The sequence below is a fragment of the Rhincodon typus genome, chromosome 11 (genome assembly GCF_021869965.1).
Source record: "Rhincodon typus isolate 14 chromosome 11, sRhiTyp1.1, whole genome shotgun sequence".
In the NCBI taxonomy this organism is placed as follows: Eukaryota; Metazoa; Chordata; class Chondrichthyes; order Orectolobiformes; family Rhincodontidae; genus Rhincodon; species Rhincodon typus.
Window position 1 is genome coordinate 38,299,464 of NC_063342.1, and position 24,794 is coordinate 38,324,257.

General features: G+C 39.4%; 1 protein-coding gene across 1 annotated transcript in view; it reads right to left on the reverse strand.

Moving 5' to 3' along the window:
• LOC109932516 (nucleoside diphosphate kinase 7) overlaps nucleotides 1-24,794 on the reverse strand; it is a 118,038-nt gene that overhangs the window by 75,122 nt on the left and 18,122 nt on the right. Inside the window, exons 2-3 of the mRNA XM_020531669.2 lie at nucleotides 22,061-22,256; nucleotides 16,014-16,116 (exon numbers count right to left, since the gene is read on the reverse strand). Of these exons, the coding sequence (XP_020387258.2) occupies nucleotides 16,014-16,116; nucleotides 22,061-22,256 (299 nt within the window). The remainder of the gene's footprint in view (nucleotides 1-16,013; nucleotides 16,117-22,060; nucleotides 22,257-24,794) is intronic.

Genomic DNA, 24,794 nt, shown 5'->3' on the forward strand with positions numbered 1-24,794 from the left:
AATCTGGTTCTCAAATTTTAAATTGTAAAGAACATGTATATTTTTCTGTGCTTTTTAATTGTGGCCTCCCAGTTTTCTTTTCAAAACCAAAAAAAAAGTATTCACAAATGTTTCTTTTCAGTTGAGGTTACTGTGTTTTACTAAGGTTAGAGTACTTTAGTTTTGATTATAGTTGTAACTTCAGCTCTGATCTCAGGTAAATGATAAGAAATGGCTTTTATGAAAAACAACACTTCACAGCTGCCACTGCTGCTAACAATTTAGTGCCAATGAGCTGTCATCATTAACTTTTGATGTCCACTTACTGCCACCACGATGTAGCTTCTAAAGGCAAGCATCATGGCCTATCTGATATGGTCCGAGAGCTGTCTTATATGTTATGTGAGCTAATATATATCAGGAAAACTGGGCTCTTGTTGAAATAGATGTCCTGAAGTTTATTAATGATACTATTTTACATTGCTGTAATTTCAGAATTACAGTTTGGATTCTGTCCTTAATGATGTTACTGTACATTATATATACATAACTGAGTTACTGAACAGACCTCATTGACTACATTGGACCAAAAATCTGAATGAAGATGAGGCAGTCACCTTCATTCCTGAACATCATGTCAGGACATTACATAGCACTCATGTCTGGTCTGGAATCTATGCAATAATACAACAGCTATCCCATTGGAGTCTGTTTGCTTCAGAAGTAGTAATAGTCTCTGAATAGTAGTGAATTTGCACTCAAGTACATATTTTACTGACAGCATGCTGTTACCAGTGAAGACATTTAAGTGAAAACTGCATTTTCCCATTTATGTGGAGCTGAAAGATCCTATATAACTATTTGGAGACAAGCAGGATTTTTCCCATAACCCAACCAATGTCTTTTCCTCAAATGACACCAAAATAGATCAGTTACTCAATGATCTCATTTCATACAATCATTGAACGGTCACAAGCATATTATATGCTGTTTGTGGAACCATACTCTGAACGAATTTCCAATAGTGTTATTATAAAATAAGCTGCACATCAAATAGTAATTAGTTACTTGTGAAGTGTTTCGGGCACATGAAATGATGCTATGTCAATACAAAGGCCAAGAAATTTGGTGACAGGAGAAAAAAAATGGAAGGATGCAAGAACCATAAGAAATAAAGGCTGATCAAAAGGAACAGCCAATCAGGTGTACAGCCAGCGCTACCTTCACAACGCTGCTCATTGGTTGTGCATCTGTTTGGAGGAGTCAGTACTCAGGCATTACTCAAAAGACAAGCAGCACATCTTGACTGGAGTGAAATGGTGGCTGCAAATGGGACGGAACTTGGGAACGCAGAAATGACTGCAACTGATGTAAAACAAACATTTATTCTGATGGTTTTTGACAGCTCTTTGAAGGCCCAGGTGCAGACGATCAACATGGGCAGGACAGCCTGGCTCAGCATACCACACCAAGCAGAAAACCCTCTCGGCAAACTGTCACCAATCCCCACCATGAAGTGCATTACAATAGGAATTGAAGAGTAGATGGTATATCCCTTATTCAGTGGTAATGAGAATTTATTGATACTTTCTGAAAGACTTTAGATGAAACTAAACATTGAAGTCTCAAAGCTCTAATTCAGACAAGCTGTGTATTTAATAAAAATTCTGAACAAATGCCATACTCTTCTATGAATTTTTCAGATAGACAATAAATCTAATTAAACTAATGATAACCATGAAACTGTGTAAAAAACCCATCTAATTCGCTAATTTCCTTTAGGGAAGAAAAACTTCCATCTTTATCTGGCCTACATGCGACTCCACAACAATATGGTTGACTCTTAAATGCCCTCTGAAATGACCTAGCAATCCATTCAATTGCATCTATCACTAGAATGTTCCAAGAAAGGAATGAAGCGGTCAGACAACCTGGCATTAACTAAGGCACCAGTAATAACAAAGCAAACACAGCCCTGTTGACCCCATAAAGTCCACCTTACTAACTTCTGGGACCTAGTGCCAAAATTGGGAAGGTTGTCTCATAGATGAATCAAGCAACAGCCTGACAGTCATACTCATGGAATCATACCTTGCAGACAATGTCTCAGCCAACACCACCACCATTCTTGGGTATGTTCAGTCCAACCAGCAGGACAGACTTTGCAGAAGTAGCGACACTGTGATATATAATCAGGAGGAAATTGCCTTTAGTGTCCTCAACATTAACTCTGGATCTCATGAAGCGTCACGGTATTAGGTCAATCATGGGCAAGGAAACATTCTGCTGATTATCATGTATCACACCCCTTTAGCTATTGAATCTGTACTTCATCATCATGTTGAACACCATTTAGGGGTAGCACGGAGGGTGGTAGGGTGCACAATGTACTATGGATGGGGGATTTTTAATGTCCACCACCAAGAGTGGCTCAACAGCACCACTACTAACTAAGCTGGTCAAGTCTGAAAGACACAGCAACAAGACTGGGTCTGCAACAGATTACCAATCTAGCTGCCACAGATGCATCAGTCCATGACATCATTGGTAAGACAGACCACCACATCTGCTTTTGGACATGAAGTCCTGTCCTCACATTGAGAATACCATCCAACATGTTGCACTATCACCACGCTAACTGGGATGGACTTTGAAAAGACATAGTAACCAAAGACTGGGCAGCCATGAGGTACTGTGGACCATCAGCAGCAAGAAAATTATACTCCAATCTGTAGTCTCATAACCTGGCATTTCCCCATTCTACCATTACTATCAACCACATCCACAAACATTCATTCCCTCCACCACTGATGCACCGTAGCAGCAATATTTACTATTTACGAGATGCACTGCATAAATTCACTACAGTTCCCTAGACAGCAGCTTCCAAACTCATGACCACCACCAACTAGAAGGACAAGGGTAGCAGATACATGGAAACACTATCACTTGCAAGTTCCTCTCAAAGTCACTCTGCATCCTGACTTAGAAATATATCACCATTCCTTCAATGTCATTCCTTCAACTCGAACTCTGTCCCTAAAGGGGCTGTAGCAATTCAAGAGGATAGCTCATCATCACCTTCTCAAGGGAATCTAGGAATGGGCATTCAATGCAAATCCATATGGTTATTTCAGAAGTTCCTTTTTGATTTTGGGATTACAAGGTTATATTGAAGACTGTATGGGGAATACTTTCAACCTGCCACAATACTAAATCTGGTATTGTGAACCAGTCAGTTGTCAAAGTTTCATTTTTATGCGGTGTAGCCTATTAAAATTCTACTCCATCTAGAACCTCATCTTTTGAGGCTAACGGTAGTTTCAGTCTTGCTTTCCCAGCCCCTCTCCTCAACGACACAACTAGAATCTATTCCTGTTATACAGTCAAATACAGAAAAACCACTAATATTTTTAGAATCGGTCATCAACATTCTCCAGGTGATTAACTTGATCTTCTGGCCAATCACAGGAAATAGTGTATTTATCGAACATCTTTAGTTTAGCTGAACCCTTTTTGAACCACATTCCACAGTGGTTGTAGGTACTAAAATTTGATTTGCAATAATAAGCAAGGTTAAATTTACAAATCAGGATGGGATACAATTCAGAATGGAATCAGAAACTGATGGAGTCCTCTAATTATTGCTGGTGCCTCCTTTAAATAATTCATCAGTGGCCTCAAATCATCGGTGGTGAAATTATGGGTAATGAGTTCAGTGACCAATGGTCCGATCAAATAGACTGCCTTATCCTGGAAAACATCAAGCAATTCAAGTTTTGTTTACAGAAATGCTGGGGAGCTCAGCAAAGATGATGCTATTGAAACAACAGGTGACTTGGTCTTTGTTAGAGGTAGTAATAGAAGTAGGTCTTTCTCTCATAGGCCAATGCTGACTTATGGCTTAAACTTACCTAAACTCCCTTTGCGCTTTAATCATTTGAACACAGTCAGATTTTTATTAAGTAATGTCATTCTTCAAAATTTCAACTAACTCAGCATTACAATTTTTTGTGGACTCAATTTCCATTACCCTCTTTGTAGAAAAAAGAAGTGTAACCTGATTTCACTACTCAATGGCAAAGCTAAATTTAGGATATGCCCTCTTCTTCTGGCTTACCCCACTGGAGGAAATACCTTTACTGTACCTATCTTTTAATCACTATCATTTTAACGTCAATTAGATCATACTTCAAATCATTCAAACTCAAACGGTTACAAACCAAATTTATGTAATCTTTCCTCAAAATGAAATCTTTTTCAACTCAGGCATGATTGAGGAGTCTCTGTTATGTTATATTCGTCCAAAACTACTCTGAGTTTCAGTAACTAGAACTAACCACAGTGCTCTAGACAAGGTCTCAACTGTACAGCCGAAGTATTATTTCCTTGGCATTGCTGATAAAAGCCTATTTGCCCTAGTGTTTAGTTTTCAGTAACTTATGTACATGGGCATCGAAAATCTGGGTCCTTTGTTCCTCCACAATTCCTGCTGTCTCACCACTAGAAAATATTTCAATTTATTCTTTACAGAGTTAAAGTGGTTGAATATAATGAACTCTTCCTGAAAATTTTGTTTGCTCACATATAGTGTGTCTATATGCATTTGAAACGTTCGATCCCCATCAACAAGACCTACAGAGCTAACTTAACAACCTCCAAATTTCGATAACAACACCCTTGGATTCCTTCAGGCAAATCTTAAGCATGTAACATGATGTTTTGTTATTTGTTTCAACAGGTATATCATATATACATGCACACTGCATAGTCCTTGTAGAACAAAGTGCCATCTTGAAAGCAAGGACATTCTCACTGTATTTTGCAGCACCATAACAGTGCACAATGGGATAGATTCAGAAGTAGACATAACACTGTGTGGAGCTGGAGGAACACAGCAGACCAGGCAGCAAAGGAGCTGGAAAGCTGACATTTCGGGTCAGGACCCTTCTTCAGAAAACATCAACTTTCCTGCTCCTCTGATGCTGCCTGGCCTGCTGTGTTCCTCCAGCTCCACACGGTGTTATCTCAGACTCCAGAATGTGCAGTTCTTACTATCTCTAGATTCAGAAGTAGCTCACTTGGAAATCCAGAAAATGCAATGAATATCAGTAGCAGAATTGTACTTCACTACAATCTGTGCCTTATGACCTAGCACAACTCTCAATCTACAAGCACCAGTCAAGCCACAGGATTAATCCAAGTTCAATGAAGACAGTAGAAGAGCATGGCAGGTGTGGCATCAGGCATCCCTAAAAATGAGGTGCCAATCTGGTGAAGCTATGACATATCTGTGCCAAACAGTGGAAGCAGCATGCTGTAGACAGAGCTAAGTGATCACAGAACCACGGATCAGATCAAAGCTTGGCAATTCTACCACATCCGTTAACAAATAGTGAAGCATTGAACAATAAGATTCCATGAAGATCCCCATCATAGAAACATAGAAGATAGGAATAGGAGGAAGTCATTAGGCCCTTCGAGCCTGCTCCGCCATTCGTCACTATCATGGCTGATTGTCCAACTCAATAGCTAAATCTTGCTTTCTCCCCATAACCTTTGATCCCTTTTGCCCCCAAATGCTATATCTGGCCACCTCTTGAATACATTCAATATTTTGGCATCAACTACTTCCTGCGGTAATGAATTCCACAGGCGCACAATTCTTTGGGTGAAGAAAATCACCTCATCTCCGTCCTAAATGGTATACGCCAAATCCTCAGACAGTGACCCCTGGTTCTGGATACACCCACCATTGGGAACATCGTCCCTATCTAGTCCTGTTAGAATTTTATAAGTCTGTATGAGAATCCCCCCTCATTCGTCTGAATATCAATGATGGTGGAGCCCAACAATTGAAAGAAAAGACAGACATGCATTTTTATAGGCTCATTCATTACCATTGGACAGCCTAGAGTGCTTTACATCAAGTAAGTATTTAAATGCAGTCACTCCTGTAATAAAGAATATCAGTGCAAACATAAGGCTGAAGTACCACCATTACCTTCAGCCAAGGGGATGATTCATCTCAACCTCATCCCAATATCCACACCATCATAGAAGCCAGACTTCAACCAATTTGATTCACCCCACTTCAATCAAGTAATGACTGACAGCAGAGAAAAGCAAAGTCCAAGACCTATCAATATCCCAGCTGTACTGCTAAAGACTTTTTGGCTAGAGTTCAACACACTCCTACCCAAGCTATACCAAAATAGCTACAATGTTGAGATCTACCTAACAAAGTGTCCAGGTATGTCCTGTCCACAAACAGTAGCTTTAACCAAATCTGCTCCATTAGCCTACTCTGAATAATTGGGGAAGTGATGGCTGACAACATCAAAAACACTAAACAGCATTTACCATCCGAAAACCAGCTTAATGATGCATAATTGGGGTTACACCTGACCACCTGGCTCCAGACCATTTCAGAACTTTGGTTCAAACATGGAAAAAAACACGCTGAATTCTGACCAGAGATAAGATCAAGGCAACATTTGACTAAATGTGGCACAAGCAGTGCTAGTAAAAGGGAGGTCAGTGGGAATCACGGCGAAAACGCTCCATGGAAGTCAGCCATCTCAGCACCAAGATATTGCAGCAGGATTTGCTCAGGGCAGTGCCTGGGCCAAACTATTTTCAGGCATTGTCCTACAAATGCAACATGGTCTTCAAGTAACCCGACTATTTTCTGTGTGCCAGTCATGATTCCAACTACTGAGGCTGTACCTAATAACTTTTGTTTAAATCTCAGTTTTGCATGGCTCCTAACTGTCATGCATTATTGAATATTGCCTTAATGTCATGCACAGCTATTTGGATCTTCCTGACATATAGTTGATGATTAGTCTATTAGGCAAGAATAATGTTACTTTGACAAACGCACAATATGTCTTGCTTCTGTCCAATTAGATTTGTTATACAATGACTAATCTACCATGACCACCATTGACCCTGCAAGTATACAATTATAACGATAAGCTAGAAAATGATTATCTAGATTACGGGAAAGATATCCTCCTAAAGTGGGTCAATCCTAATGCATGGAATTAAATCTATCCTTTAATTATTATATCCAAAGATAACAGAAGTTAAATAAATTTTGTAGCATGTTGTAAGCAAAATTAGAATTCATTATTTATTTACCAGGAGGGTCAGCTAAAAGGGATTATTACTTCCAACGTAGCTGAAATGAGACTGAAGTTTTCCATTAAATTTTTAAAGGTATAAAAGGGCAGATCTGGGTAAGGTGGAAGGATTCAGGTCTTCAAAGTCTGATTCTCACAGCAAAACCTGCCCATCTTTAAATGAGGCAGGGAAAGTACCAGGCACTGGTACTTTAAAATAAGTCAATAAGGCTGCAATCTCAAATTTTTGAATGCCGCTATCATTTTTGGTGTTTACTTGAAAAAAATCTGCCATTGAGGGCCTAGCAGATTCAGGAAGTGAATGCAGTTAAACCTCTCTCCTGGATCCACATATTTGCTTGAAGAACCTGTTATCAGACATATCCTCAAATCTTTCACACAAGGCTTCCAACCTCGCCACATCTGAGAGCAGTCCCCATCCGCAACTGAATATCTTCACAACTGGCACATACTTAATCGATGATGGGCCTTCAAAAACCATTGTTATAAAACTGAAATTTGGTTCATTAATGCACTATAGCGAAGGAAATCGGTTGCCCTTACTTGCTGCGGCTTACATGTGATTCCAAATCCTTCGAAATGTGGGTGATTTTTAACGGTCTGAAGTAGCCTAGCAAGCCACTCAGTTTTTGCAAAGGAATGAAATCAGTATATTACCTCTTAAAACTCAGCCTGTTGATCCTGCATGCCTTTCCTGACTATCAAGTGGAGGTCTGAACCAGAACTGGGAGAGCTGTCCTACAGACTAGTCAACCTACAATCTGACATGGGCTGCAAGGTATGATTTAATGAGTATCACTATATTCCATGCACCACAATCACTAGAGAGGCAGAACAACTGTATGTTGTGAGGAAAGACTTTGGCCTGGAGTTCTCAACATTGGCATCAGGTTAAACTTGGTCAAACCTCCTGCACCCCTCAGCTGTTGAATCCATATTCAATGACGAACACCACCTAGCTGGTAAGAGCACAGAAAGTACTCTAGGCGGGACATTTCAATGTCCACCACAAAGAGTGGCTCAGTACTAACGACCGAGTAAAAACAGACATAGATGTCACCGCTGGGTCTGTGGCAAGTGGAGAAACCTACTTTATCAATATACCTGTCACATATGCATTGGTCCATAGTAGCATTAGTAGGAACGACTACCTCTCAGAGATTGTGGAGGCAAAACCCAATCTTCCCATTGACAACACCCTCCATCATGTGTGGTAGTACTGCAGTGCTAAATGGGACAGACACTGAACTCAAACAACTCAAAACTGGGCATTTATTAGGCACAGTGGACTATCAGCAACAGCACAATTGAACTTAATCACAATCTGTGGTGTCATGTGCCAGCATATCCACTACTCCAGCTGGGAGGCCAACTACAGTTCACAAAGATTGAAGGGGAGCATACCAAGAGCAGCACCAATATAACTAAATGAGGTTCAATCTGATGCAGGTAAATAGAGGACCACTTGTGTGTCAAACAGGGAAACAGTATGCAATAGCCAGGGCTATTAAGTTCAATTGTGTTGTTGCAGATAGTCCACTGTGCCTAATAAATGCCCAGTTTTGAGTTGTTTGAGTTCAGTGTCTGTCCCATTTAGCACTGCAGTACTACCACACATGATGGAGGGTGCTGTCAATGGGAAGATTGGGTTTTGCCTCCACAATCTCTGAGAGGTAGTCATTCCTACTAATGCTACTATGGACCAATGCATATGTGACAGGTATATTGATAAAGTAGGTTTCTCCACTTGCCACAGACCCAGCGGTGACATCTATGTCTGTTTTCACTCGGTCGTTAGTACTGAGCCACTCTTTGTGGTGGACATTGAAATGTCCCGCCCAGAGTACTTTCTGTGCTCTTACCAGCTAGGTGGTGTTCGTCATTGAATATGGATTCAACAGCTGAACCCACAAACAACAGTTACAAACAGTGGTGGACAATTAGGCTTAATCTGCCTAATTTGAACAATTAGATCATTTGCATCTTCCTTACTACTACATTTCCAAATTTTCTTGTTAATTATATGATCTGGCACTTCTTCAGCAGTTTATAAAAAACTGCGTCAGTTACCAATGCCATCAGTGTGCTCTCTGAGACTGCAGCTTCTTCAGCGTACCAAACTGAAATTTAAAAAGTCTTCGAAGTGGAGAGCCTTGGAGGGCAAGACACCCTTCATGGAAGAAGCCAGATAGGTTATTGGCCTAAAATGTTAACATGGTTTCTTTCGCCAAAGAAGCTGTCTGACCTGCTCAATTTTCCATTATACTCTGTTTTTAATTTCATGGAAGGAATACTTTTTCAAGCCTGTGTCACATTCCTAGAAATTCCTACCAAACACCACTGTGGGACTGCCTACCACATGAACTACACCGGTTCAAAAAGCACACCACCATCTTCTCAAGGCAACTAGGGATGCAAAACAAATGTTGGCCTAGTCAGTGAGATCACATTCTGTAAATGAATAAAAAAAAAAATTCCGGTTGACCAACTCACTTAGCCATTATTGTCAGCATAGGCAATCTTTATAGAAGTAGAAGACCAAAACTGAAAGACCACACAAAAATGAAGCTTACAGTAACTGTACAATGTTGTGGCTATTAAATTTTCCAATTTTCTACCACTAGATGGCCAATATGCTCAAAACCAAACTGACAAATGGAGAAAAATGTAACTTATTCCTTCACTCTTTTCAGAGGAAGTTGATGGGTCAAAGCCCTGGTCTTCTTCAGGTGCCATTGAGGTGTGCATTGCAGTTGTGCTGAGATTTGGAAAGAGTGGTAATTGGCTAGTCACAAGGAAGGGGCCTTGGCCAATTGTGTGTCGTACAGTGGTCAGGTTAAGAACTCCAAGTGGGAGGAGAATTTTTTTTTAAACTCGTACTTTCCTCTCGGAGGATAAAATTGCTAGGGACAACCGTTTCTACTATTTTCTTAATAAAAGAGCCAGAAACAAGTTTTATCACTCAAGCATTATCATTCCTTGTAGAGTTTGTCCAACATACTTGCCACTCACCAAATGCTAATTAGGCCACAAACACATGTTAAATTAATGATCTTCAACAGCTGGGAGATTTTAATCAGGTGGACATTAGGATCCTGAAGAAAGACAACGTTGAAAAAAAACTGGAGCCTAGCTCCATTAGAGATGGAAATGGCTCCCATTCAAGGAAGTGAAAGTTTATTGGAATGATACAGTTGGTAACTCTCAACTGGATACAGCGTAGTGATTATTTACTACTAAAAAACATTCTTCGACAAAATTGCTGCCACGATGCAGCATATTACTGCTCATCTTTAGTCATGTGCCAAAACCCAGTTCACCCGCGGATGGAGTGAATTTGTAACAACCTTCCATTTTATCATTTTGTATCATGTGGCAAATGTGGTAAGCTGACTGCCACAAGTCTATGGAATATCAAAATTCTATGGAATATCAAAATTCTGTTGGGCAAAACTATTGTGGGATAGCAGATCAGCAAGGAGAAAATATCAGACTCTTAAGCGATAAAATGCATTTTAGTAGCACTCAGCTTTCAATATGAAACTCCCACTTTGTATCTCATGATCTTGCCATCGTGCAAGTTAAAACAGCAGGTTAGCAACCAGGTTTAATGTTTCAGTCAAGAGGCCTACCAATATCACTTGGGATTTCCCAGGCAATTAGAGAAGGATTTAAACTATAGAAATCTGGTAGGTCAGTAGCTATAGCATTCGGTGAATTTTGCTAAAGTTATTGAGGGTTGACTAGGAAGACCTGCATTAGGAATAAGGTTTCCATTCTCCTTTTTATTGTAAATGTTTCTAACTTCCATGTTTCAGATTACACAAGTAAACTGTCTTCCTCCATCACACAATAGTTTCATTTCTGCAGCTATTTGGATAAATTGTTTGTGCGCCCAGGAAAAAAACAGAAACCTGTTTAATCCAGCCAATGATTTTATCATGTGCTCCCGTAATCCTTCTAGTCTTTAAGCAGCAAAATAAAAAGAGGTAGATTTTCACTTCAGCTTTAACCACCCAAAACAGCAGAAATACCAACAGTATCTTTTTCATAGCAATTAAACTAAGTTAGCCCATGTGACAGAAAATTAATAGTTTACAACCGTTACATCCAAGCTATACCCAGGTTAAATGCTTACACAGTTGTGTCTTTTTTAACCCTTTTTGCACTATTTGCAAACTAAATGACCTAGCCATCACTCTGCAAATGTTTCAGACTTTGATTTCATAAACAGCTTCAAAAGTAATCAGGATAAAGCAGAATTTACATAAATTACAATTAAAATATTAAATATTTGAACAAATAATGACTTTACAAGAAGGGATCCAAACCCCCAAAACTATCAAGACAATCAGACTAATTGTTAAAGAATTGGAACAAAATTAGGTGGGAATTTTTGTTGAATCACGCAGAACTGTTAACCAATCAGTTGTTCTCCCCATTGGACACCTGGTCATATGAAGCTGTCTGCACTATTGTTCACCTTAGGATAAGTTTACCGCCACCACACTCTTTTATGGTAGGGATCTATAGGGCCTACTTGGTCAAGTGTGGAAGAGGTAAAATTGCTTGACAGTCAAATGAGAAAAGTCTCATGCAAGAAACTACAGTTTTTTAAATATATGTTGTCAATTAATTACAAGTTCCATTGCTGATATTGTTACAGAGATGAGGGGGACTTGGATGGTAGGTCTTACTCCTTCAAGATCCTAAACTGCTCTCCTACCAGATCCATATGACATCATTAACGTGCTCAGTATTGACAATTTCAGACCCTGGCACACTTATTCACCTTCTTCGTAACCCCATACCTACAAGCTTTTTAAACGTTATTTATAATATACATTTCTCTATATAATTAAATTTACTACTACTCCATCTTCCCATAAGTCTCTGACTTCACACGTTCAGGAAAACCGGAGGTCTCATTCTGTGCAAAGTTGGAAGATTGGTAGAGCTCTAGAAAGACAACTATTGTTATTGATGCTATTTGATAATGTCAGGACCAAAAGTCCCCTTTGTTAAGGCATTTCAAATTGGGTTGGTTCCAATCAAGCAGTGATAGAAGACTGACCTTCAATCAAAAGAGGTTCCTTTGTGCAACATCCTCGGCTGAACAAACAGTACAGGGTCACAGCTGGTCTTGAATGACCATATCTTTCCTGTTAAGATCCTGTATCAATCTGTTTTCCTTGGCCCAAATGCATTAACAAATTGCTTTCGGTGCCTATTTTGGAGTGTGACCTGCTGCACATCGTAGGACTGTTCCTTCCTACACACATTTTTATATTTAAAGTTTGGGCAAAGATTTGTAGCTCGGGTTGTGGGTGAAGTTGTTGACTTGCTCGCTGAGCTGGCTTGTTCTTGTTCAGACATTTCATTACTACGCTAGTTGACATCATCGGTGGAGCCTCCGATGAAGCGATGTTGTTCTACTCCACTTGGAATTTATGCCGCTTGGTCCGTTATGGGGAGTAGTGTAATTTCCAGTTTTGATCTGTATGGGTTTGTATAATGGGGTCAATTCTTTATGCTTGTTGATTGCATTACATGTGGAGAACAATCAATTAGCAGTAAAACAGCACAATGAACTCTCCTTAATGTCGGTACGCTCAGACAATGAGGCCATCAGTTTAACTGGGACAAGGTTACCATAGTAGCCCAAGCCAAACATAGACATGCACGTCAATTCCTAGGGGCACGGTTGAAGACATGGAAGCTAGAATTCCTAGAGGCATAGGTAAAGACAACAGTATGAGTTTGCAGACTAGGTTGAGTGAGTGGGCAAAAATCTGGCTGATGAAGTACAATGTGAGAAAAGGTGAAGGTGATTACTTTGCCAAGAAAAATGAAAAATCAGAACACTGCATTTCTGTAGTCCTTCTACTTTGAAGTCATGTGCATCAGTCACAAAGTTAGTGTGCAGGTACAGCACATAATCAAGAGGGCCAATGGGATGCTAAAACGTAATAGAGAGAGAAATCAAGTATATAGAAGGATATTATGCCTCAGTTATACAGGGAATCAGTGAAACCACATCTCAAATATTATGTGAGCTTTTCATGTACTTCTTTGAGGGATGTAAACATGTTGGAGGCAGTTAAAAGGAGATATACTAGATGGATAGTTGCAATGAGTGGATTGTCTTCCGAGGACAGAATGGACAGGCTGGGATTGTTTCAAATGGAGTTTATAAGAGTGAAGGGTGACTTGAGTGAAGTATATATCTTGAATGGTCTTGATAAGGTGGATGCCCAAATCCATAACAGGGGTTATTGTTTTAAAATTAAGGATCACCCTTTTAGGCTAGAGATAAGGAATTTTTTTCCCCCCACAGGGTTGTGCAACTTTGGAACTTGCTGCCTCAGAAAATGATGGGCAAGGGGGTCACTGAATATTTTTAGTCAAAGATGGATAGGTTCTTTTCAGGCAATGGAATCAAAAAGGTTAAATGGGAATATGGCATTCAAAGCCTAAACTGCTCAGCCATGATCTTACAGAATTGCAGAGCACAAGTGGTCAAATGGTCTACTTCTGTTCCTATTTCAACTGTTCATACTCTAGAGTTGTGGAAGTGACTAAATCCGCACACTCTACCACTGTTTGGCAGATGATGTTTGAAGAGGCAGGTGGGTGGGACCTGGATGCTGCTTCCATTGTTTGCACTGGGTGAGATTTATCAGAGACACTTGAAATATATGCCACCTTCATCAATGTTTCTTCTCCTGTTTGGACAGTCTTGGGCAAGAGTTTCACGGGGGTTGCTGAAAATGTTGCGTTTTTGAGAGAGGCTTTGAGGACTTGAAACACTTCGTCTGTCTCCTGGTAACAACACGTGCAATAAATCTCAAAGCAGAAAGCTTGTTTCAGGAATCTTGTGTCAAATATGCGTATGATCAGGCCTGCCCAATGGAGGATGCTGATGCTGTGCCTCGATGCTGGGAACGTCAGCCTGAGACACTATCAGAACATCTATCCTGCCATTGCATTTGCAGGATTTTGCAGATGTATTGCTGGTGATATTTCTTCAAAGTTTTGAAATGTCTGCTGTACAATAGATACAAGAGGGAAGGTAACATTGTGGCCTTATATTTCATAAGCTTGGTGCCAGGTTTGAGGTCTTTGTCATCAAAACAGCATTGCTCCTCAGATGGCTGAAAGCTACGCTGGCACACTTTCAATGTTATTGTATGCTTTTGCAGAAAGGGGGCAATACTCTGGCAGTCAGTTCTATGGAGGAATGGAGTGTTATGCTGAGGCACAGAGAAAAGAGCACTAGTCAGATAACACAGCCTTGAGCAATTCCAGCTTATACTCGAATTGAGTCAGTTCTGTTCATGAGGATCATGGTTTGTATGTTATAATTCAGCAGGCAGAAGACGCTGATGAATTTGCGGGCAACCAAATTTTCGGAGCATTTTCCATGTCCCTCTCGGTTGACAGAATTAAGGGATTCTGCAAGGCCAAAGAAGGCATAGAGGTAGCTGCTGCTCTCTGCATTTTCCTCAGACTTGTCTTACTGGGAAGATCATCTTCACAGTTGTTCTGGATGAACAGAAGAGGAATATTCTAGACTTCCCCATTAAAGAAAATAGGTTTCCCCCTATCTATCCCATGAATTCTTTTAATAATTTGGGATAGTTCATAAGACTAATCTATACAATCTATCCGCAAAATGAAATTCCTTTAGAACTCAGTATCATTCTAGAGAGTTTGTGCTGCACACATTCCAAAGTCAATACATCATTCCCAAGATGCATGCACTGAAAATTATACATTTCAATACACTCTACCAGAGCTTTATCCAACCATAGAATAAGTGACTACTTTGCATGCTATTCCCCTTGAGATAATATTAATGTTCAGTTAATCACTTAGCTCATGTTTTATCTGTCCACTAGCTTTTAATGATTTCTGTACATAAACCCACAAGTCTCTGTTCTTTCATAACTTGTTTCTCACTATTTAAGAAATGAAAGCCATTAGCAACATTTCTTAGAGTAGAAAAGTAATCTAGCTAATCCAAACAACAGAAAAATGGCCACCTGATTAAAGGAATTTTCTTTTAGAATTTCAAAAGGAATGCAAAAATTAGATTCAAAAACCTTTCTCCTTGATATCTGTGCGGCTTAATGTTAATTTAGTTTTATCATGTCCCCGTGAAAGGGCTTGAGCCTTTATTCTGCATTAATGGCACTAAACAAAAACAATTTTTATATCAATTTTCATGGCAATTACATAAGTAGATGTTTGACAAAACAGACATGCTTTTTATTATAAGAGGTGGCACATATCCCCTCCATTTAAAACAATCTGTTCATCTACAGTACAAAACTAAAATGGAGTCAAATAATATAAAATTATCCCTTAATATGTACTCTTTCCAATCCTTCACTTTTGCTTTAACAAACTTCAGTCTTAATTCAAATTTACTTAAAATTTAGTTAATTTAAGTTATCCTAATTCACATTTGCAATACATTTCAGCTTCCTTTTTTAGATGTGTTTTTGGCGATGAAGGTATTGTTGGCTAGGTTAGCATTTATTGCTTTTCCCTAATTGCCCTCTGTTCTTCATATTGAATTACCAATGATCTTGAATGGTGCAAAAAAAACTTTTATTGCAAACAGTATTCCGTGCATGCACTTTGTTTTCTACAAATGAAAACTCATGAAATCATACTACTGCACAATAATTGATCAAATATACAATGTCTAAGGAAACTGTAATGATTATATTAGAAGACCTATTGGAAGTAAATCTATGGAAAAATGGTCAAAAGAAAATCAAAAGGTTGAGTTTATGTGTTAATTCTAAGAAATGAACAACATTTTAATTTCCTTCTGAGAAAAAGGAATGCTTTCCTGATGACAAATTTGAAGCTTACCTTCAGCAATAGCATGGGGTTTGATAATACATAATGTGCAATCAATACATTTTGCTGTATTTGATGGCCCTTTACCAAGCGATGGGAAAAAAATCTCTAGTTCCTATAAAAACAAAGAATATAAAATGAACTGAACAGATCAATTCTGTATTTCTAATACAGAAACAAAATACAGCCAATCCCAGAAATCTAAAATAAAACCAAGTTCTGACAAAAGGTAATCAACCAATCTGAAATACTAACTCTTGTTTCTCTCCTCAGAAATGCTTCAAGACCAGCTGAGTGGTTAATTTGTTCTATTTTCTAAAGTCTGGCCTCGCCCCTTCTGCCTATAGAAGTTAATTGTACTAGCTTCAATACTACTCCAGCTGAGATGACATAGTTTAGCACAAACTAAGCACTGAAGTTTCAATCTTGCAGGTCTGTACATGTCAGTACCAAGGCAACAGTGTGTTTCCTTATAAGAAAAAATTAATCATTATTTTGGACACCATAACTCATTAGCTATGAAACATTTTTAAAATGCAGTTACTGTGGGTTCACAGATACAAAAAATAGAAATATTTATAAAAATTGGAAAATTTGAAATTCAAGTATGACAAGTTTTAGACACATGGAGGGAACAATCTCTGTCTGAAAGATAAGGCCAGAGGCTTGCTGGTGAAAAAGGATGAAAGTGCATGTCAAAAATGTATATTTTAAAGATCTTATGTTGTTGGCAAAATGGACACCCTTGTTAATCTGTTTCTTGACCTGGTTTCCCAGAAAACAGACAGCATGAGCTATCTCAGGGCAAATAACCCTGGACTGGGGTGTCTCAACCTCATGTGCAAAGGACCATTGAAAAATGCAGGACAGAAGAAAGCCATTTACCCCATCAAATCCCTGCCAGCTTTTTTGAAAATAATCTAATTAACCATAAACTCCCGCTTTCTCAACTGTACCCATATAATTTCTTTTCCCCTCAGGTATTTACCTAATCCTTTTCTGAAGGCTACTAAAATCTGAATCCACCATTCCCCTCAGCGCATAAAAAAATTCTAGCTACTTGTCACAATTAAATGTTTTCTTCATGTTTTTGTTTTATTTTATTCTTTCGTAGGACATGAGCATTAGTAGTGATGCCTGTTTTTGCTGCCTATCTATAATTGTCTTTGGAATCATTGGCTTACTAGACCATTTCAGAAGCCAGTTAAGAGTCCACCACAATGCTGTACATTTGGAGTCACACATAGACAACAGATTTCCTTTACCAAAAGACATTAGTGAACTATATAGGTTCACTATATGGTGGAATTTGAATTCAATAAATATCTGGAATTAAGAGTCTAATGATGACCATGAATCCATTGCCGATTGTCAGGAAAAACCCATCTGGTTCACTAATGCCCTTTAGGGAGGAAACTGCCATCCTTACCTGGTCTGGCCTACATGTGACTCCAGACCCACAGCAATGTGGTTGACTCGTAGCCACCCTCTGGGCAATTAGCGATGGGCAATAAATGCTACCTAGCCAGCGACGCCGTCATCCCGGGTACGAATAAAGAACTTAATCCACCACTATCAACATCCTGGGGGTTACCAGTGACCAGAAATTCAACTGGTCTCACCACACAAATACAGTGGCTACAACAGCAGGTCAAAGGCTAGAAATACTGTGGCAAGTAATGCACCTCCTGACTCCCAAAGCCTGTCTACCATCTACAAGGCACAAGTCAGGAATATGAAGGAATACTCCCCTACTTACCTGGACGGGTGCAGCTCCAACAACACTCAAGAATCTTAACACCATCCAGGACTAAACAGTTTGCTTGATTGGCACCACATCCACAAGCATCCACTCCCTCAACCACCAATACTCAGTAGCAGCATTATGTACTACTGAAATTCACCAAAGCTCCTAATTCAGCACCTTCCAAACCCACGACCACTACCACCTAGAAGGACAAGGGCAGCTGAACATGGGAACACCACTACTCGCAAATTCGCCTCCAAGCCACTCCTCATCCTGACTTGTAATATTTCACGGCGCCTTCAGTGGCAATGGGTCAAATTCCTGGAATTCCCAGTCAACTTACAGCTTATGACTGCAGCAGTTCAAGAAGGCAGCTCACTACCACCTTCTCAACTAAATGCTGACCAGCCAGGGATGCCAATATCCCATGAGTGAATAAAAAGAAAATGAATTGAATTCAAATTCTACCAGCTGCCCTGGTGTGATTTGAACCTACGTCTCCATAACATTAGCATGGGCCTCTGGATTACTAAACAAGTAACAATGCTATTATCTCCCCTACCACTCACATTAAAATTGTGCACACCAATCATAAAGCCTTCAACTATTGGAAGCAGTTGCTCTTTAGTTCCTTTATCTAACGCCTTTATGATTTTAAACATTTCTATAAAATCTGCATTTAGTCTTCTTTGCTCCAAGGAAAACAAATCTAATCTTCTCTGGTTCATTCACATAACAATAACTTCACATCACTAAACCATTCCAGCATATCTCTTTGTATCCCCTCCAGAATTCAACATGCTACTCCGGTTGGTGTTGAATTAGTGTTTTATGTAGGGTTAGAGTAACATTTTAGCTTTTTTACTCTATGCCACTATTTATGAATCTCAGGATTCCATTTTCTTTATTAATTGCTTTAATAACTTGTTCTGCCATTTTCAAAGATTCCTATTAGTTCTTGAATTTGCATAAACAAAAGTCCACTGTGTTAAACATCTGATTTTTTTTCTTACTTTAATAAATATGATAGGCTCACACCCCCATCTTGTATTGAGCACCTTATCTCTGCCAGTCTAAAAGCTTAGAAGGCTAGTTAATAGCTAATAAAAAAAGTAGGTATCGCTAGACTGTAGAATTTAAATCAAATGGCTTTGCTGATGGATATAGAATAAAGGGCTCAACAACTTGAAAATGAAGATCTACAAAATTTATGAATATTCATACCATGTCCCTTAGAAACGTTCCATAATGTTTCTTACACAGTGAACAACATTGGTCAATTAATATTACACCATCAAGCTGACTCTTAGCTTGATAATAAAGTGCCAGAAACACAAGGATCATAACCTAGCATCTTAGTCCTTACAAACATGGATAAAATTACAGCTATTCTGAAAAGCAGCTAAATAATTTTCATCCTCATTGTTTGCGGAGCATTCTGGGCTACTCAGAAAGATTAAATCTCAAATGTCAAAGATAAATCTCTGAAGTCTGATGGCATTCAGCAAGCAGAAGTGGCAACTTCACTGCATCAGACACATTCATAGGATGGAATATAGTCACAGACTCAACACTTCTCTGTATGATGAGGCAGTCAGAACCATAACATCAGTAGGATGCCCAAACCTCTGCTTCAAATGATGCTTGCCTGGGGGACATAAATGTCTTAAAACATATTTTTGCACCTGGGAGACACCAGCTTATGACGGAAGAAAAAGGTGACACCAGCTTTGCACGACCATACACAGTGACATTTGGTGCCTACAGCGGCTCTAAAACAGGTACCAACACCAAAGGCAACTCACGTTAATACATGATGACCACTTCAGTCAGCGAGTGCTACATATGGCCTCTTCAGCCATTAACACAACTGCACCGTTCCAAGCCATTACACTACAAACAGATTTCAAATTTCATGCCTATCATCTTATGTGGATGGAATGACAACATTGAGTTCAGTCATTTTCCTACTTCACAAAAGGTCCATTCGACTCAAACTACCACCACATTCCTAACTTAAGTTTTCCTTCCAAAGGCCAAGATCATAAATAGCATTGCCCATGACAAAAAAAAGAAAGAATTTTAGAAATAAAAAAAAAATCACTAAACTTAACAGAGGCCATGGAGATGCAAATGCTATCTTATACACATTGCCTCTCAAGGGCCTCCGAATGGCTTCTGCTCTGTTCTTAACTTTTTCTAAAGGTACTTTAGAAGATAGAAATTGATGCCTCATTTTCTGGGGAGTAAAAGGGGTTTGATTTTTGACCTGCCAATGTTCATTTAGCTCAAAGTGTCCATCATGCAAAATTGTGCAATCTCATCAGCAAGAACGTATGTGCACCTTCAGAGCTCTTGAACACTGCCAATGAGCCCTGTGCATAGCAGGGAGCTCTGGCTAAATTATTTCCAGACCAAATGTACATACAGCCTTCTTTTCAAGGCCAGGCTACATTTTAAAAGGGAACCTGTTACAATAATCATTCTGTACATAAATCTTTGCAAAGTGAACACCCTGAGCAGACAGCAGGAACCAAAATTAATAAAAATGGCATTGATGTTTGAGTTGTGCAGCAGGAAATTATACCATGGTCCTGCAGGGGCCCACGAGACCCTCAAGAACTATTTTCAGAAGGGAGCAGGAGCAAATGGCCAGGAAGGTAAAATCCCAAAGTCTGGAATGAAGGTGAGCCAGCAGTGTCAGACAGCATTCATTAACTCATACAGGTGATCAATGTCAGCAAACGTACCTTCACGTGACCTCCTACACTCACTCTTTGCTTCCCTTATTTCCTTTGTCAACTTCCCTCTGAACCTTCTTAATTGTACTATTCACCAACATATCATAAATAAACATACTATTTCTGCTTTATCTTAATCTCCATCTCATTTGGCACCAAGGTAGCTCCGGATTTGTTTGCCCTACCTTTCTTGATCATATACCTTTGCTGTGCTCAAACTCCCTCTTCCTTAAAGGAAGCGAAATTCTTGAGATAATCTTAGATTCAAACTTTTCTGTGCCAGAACCATCCTTATCCCACTGAAGCTGGCTTTCTCCCAGTTAATCACTTCAGATTGTAATTTTGCCATATCCAACCCAAAATCTATAATACAATAATCAATATCTTTGAGCATGTTGCCCGACTGACAGTTGATCCACTTTGTCCCCCTCGTTCCTAAGAACCAGGCCTAGAATGTCTCGTTTCTCTTTAGAAACATACGGCTGCAGAACATTTTCCTGAACACGCTCTAGGAATTTTTGCCCCTGAATACTTTTTCACTACTACTATTCCAGTTTATATTCAGAAAACTAAAGTCCATTTTTATAACTTTATAATTCTATAAAATTCCTTGAAGATTTGTTCATCTACATCCTTCTCACTATTTGACAGCCTAGAAAGTTCATGGGTAGTTTGATTGCACCTATTTTCTATTGCACCTCTTTCTTAGCTCTAGCCAAGCGGATTTTGTCCTAAACCCTCTAGGTAATCCTCTCTCTCCAGCATTGCAACATCCTCTTTTATTAATACTGTTACCCTTCCTCCTTTCCCATCTTTCCTGAAAATACCGTACCCAGGAATTTTTAGCATTTACTCTTGTTCTGAGCAGAATCACTTTTTTCATCCCATATTATTTCCATAAAGCTATCTGCTCCTCAGGTTCACCAATCTAATTTCCCACACCCCACACACTCATTGTGTGCTCTGCAACCCTAATTTAGTCCTAATTATTATCCCACTTATGCTAAACCCAACTGTTATGTACTGTCTTACTAACTCATGACTCCTATAGTCCTTTCTAGGAGTGGCCGCCCCGCCTTTCCTTCAGATTACAAAGATTTCTTTGCATTGGTCAACAGTAAGCTCAATATTGGGGTGTATAATGATGGGGCTCAATAAGAAAACTTAATTTTAATTCTTCCAGTCCAAAAATTAAGTACTGAAGGACATAATTAAAAACAGTTTCCTATTAACTTTCAAGAGGATTAAAGGGCCCAAATTGCAAATATCAAATCAGTAAGCAAGAACCTTTAAAGCAAATTTTTGGATTAAAACCAACTACAAGATACAGAAAAATCGACATTCAATCATTAAGTGACTAGGCCAGGATTTCTTCAACTATTTCTTCAGACGCATTCATGTTTTAAGCCTTAAAAGACTGTTAACTAAATAAAGCTCTCAGAAAATTGTGCAAAGATCTCACCTGCCTTCCCACACAGATATGAATTATATGTTAAACATGGCAAGAACTAAAGATCTAGCTGAACACAATTATCACTTAACCTCACAATCCTATATAAAAGAATGCTTACTCGAGCTGCAGTTGCAGCACATTCAGAACCATGAGTATTGGCGTTGTCAATTCCATAAAGAGCCCGTGTTCTGGCTTCATTTTCTGCTCTGCTAGAATCTGGAGATCCAATTAGCTTCCTCCAGGAAGAAGCAGCTTCATCTCCCATAATTTCCAGTGCAACAGCAGGACCACAAGTTAAATACCTAAGAAGATCGCTGAAAGAGACAGAAAATTGCATTATCACATTTTGTCACTTCTGTTGGGTAATTAGGTACATTCAATTTAGTTTCAACAATCATTATAGAGCTGAAATCTGCATCCTCATGGGAATTGTTTGCTTATTTTATCTCAGTTTGGTTGTTTGTTTGCTCACCGAGCCAGTTGTTCTGTGGTGTGCAGACATTTCATTACCATTCTAGGCCACATCAGTGCAACCTCTAATCGAAGCATTGGTGTTCTGCTCCATTCAGAAATCTGCAACCTCATGGGATTTATTTGCTCATTTTATCTCAACTTGTTTGACTAAATAAGTGAAGACATGGAACTTAAAATATTAAGGCCAAGTAAATTGTTTTAATGTAAAATCCTTTTTCTATATTATGGATTCAAACATTTTAATAAATATGCTGTGTAAATTCACATAATATTGCAGCAATATTACAGAATAAGTGTTGATGACAGACAATGAATCATTTCTTTTCTTCCTGAATACTCCCATTTTCTGACAATGACAATACAGGAACTACACCTGTTATTGGAAGAATTTCTGTGCACAAGTCTGTTGTCTTTCTTCTTTTGGAGACCGCTATTGTATAAGAAATGAATATCCTTAGGCAAGACTGGTCAACAGCAGCAAATAAAATCAATGGAATCAATCAATTTGCAAAAACTTGCATTTATACCAGGCTTTAACATAGTAAAGCATTTAATGACACTTCATGGGACCATGACATCAAGCTACGTAAGGAGTTAAAGACATATTAGTAAAGCAGCCTCCTGGCTGCTGAACACAGATAGATTGCTAACTTGGCCAAACAAAAACTCTGAAATCACAATACCCATACACCAGACACCATACAAACACAGCAACCAGGTGCTAATGACATTAGCATAATGTAAATAGCAACAGTGATTCTGGACAGGCATACCCCCAACAACTAACCCACTAAACAAAGGAGAGCCCAGACAGAACGGCACTGGTCCTGCTACATAAAGAAGTTAACAGTAGCATGCCATCCAAATGATTGACTCTGTTTCAAACTATTAACTATTAATCATTTCCCTGATTGGTCAGAACTAAAGAAAGTTCCAGAAAGCCATCTAAAAAGGTATAAAAACAGGGCTCACCCACGGACCCCTCTCTTGGAATCTTCTGAGGCCTTCTGAAGAAACTAGCATGGCAAGAGGCAGAGACTGGCTGACCATCCAGAGAAAGAGAAGAAAACAGCTTCGCAGACCCTCAGACAGAGTCAGAGAGAGGCTGACTGCTTAAATCTACAAGAGACTTGTCGGAAGTATTGTAGCCTTAAGTGACCAAATAGGATGACAAACAGTATGTTTACTAGCAAATTGTTTTGTCCTGGATTACATTTAGCTTAAGTGTTAATGGAGCTGAACTCATCCAGGCAAGAGAACAGTATTCCATCAGGGAACATCCCACATCCGACCTTGTGATGAAAGGAAGGTCATTGATGAAGCAGCTGAACATTTGGACCTAGCTAGGTCATGACCCTGCACTGGTGCTACTGAATCTCAGTAGTAGAGGAACTGGATGTTTGTGGATGTAGTGCTAATCAAGTGGGATGCTTTGTCCCAAATGGTGTCAAGTTTCTTAGGTGTTGCTGGAGATGCACTCATCCAGTTCTGTTTCTGGCCAATGAGGGTAACCCAAAGTATGTCGAAAGCGGGAGATTTGGTGATGCTAAAACACTACTGAATGTTAAGGGATGATAATTACCTTCTCTCGTTGGAAAAAGTGATTTCCTGGCAGCATTTCTGTGGAGCAAATGTTACTTGTCACTTTTCAGCCCAATCTTGGATATTGTCCAGGTCTTGCTGCTTTTAGAAATGGATATCCAACCTTGTGTGTACCATTTACAAAGATGCACTGCAGAAATTTACTAAGGATCCTTAGGTACACCATCCAAATTCACAACTATCTGCAGCTACAAAGTCAAGGGATGCAGATGATTGGGAACACCACCACCCACAAGCTCCCAAACCAGCCACTCACCGTCCTGACTTGGAAACATAATATTATTCTTTCAGTGTCACTGGGCTAAAATTCTGGAACTCCCTCCCTCATAGCATTGTGGATCTATCTACAGCACACGGGCTGCAACAGTTCAAGAAGGCAGCCAAGGGCACCTTCAAGGGCAACTACTAATGGGCAGAAAATGTTGACCCAGTCAATGATTCTCACATTGCATGACTGATGTAGAAAAAGAGTAACACCTACAGGGGAACAATGAGACCGAGATGATTGACATCAACAAGAACAACCATCTTCCTTTGTGCTAGGGATGGCTGCAACCACTGAAGCAATTTCCCCAATTTACAAATAACTCCAGGTTAAGAAGGATTCCATGCTTGAGTCCAATGCAGCCTTGACGTGTAGGGCAGTCACACCTACCTCACATCTGGAGTTCAGTTCTTTTGTCCATGCTTAGACCAAGACATAAAAAGGTCAGGAGTTGTGTTGAGCTGGAGGAGCACAGCAGGCCAGGCAGCATCAGAGGAGCAGGAAAGTTGAC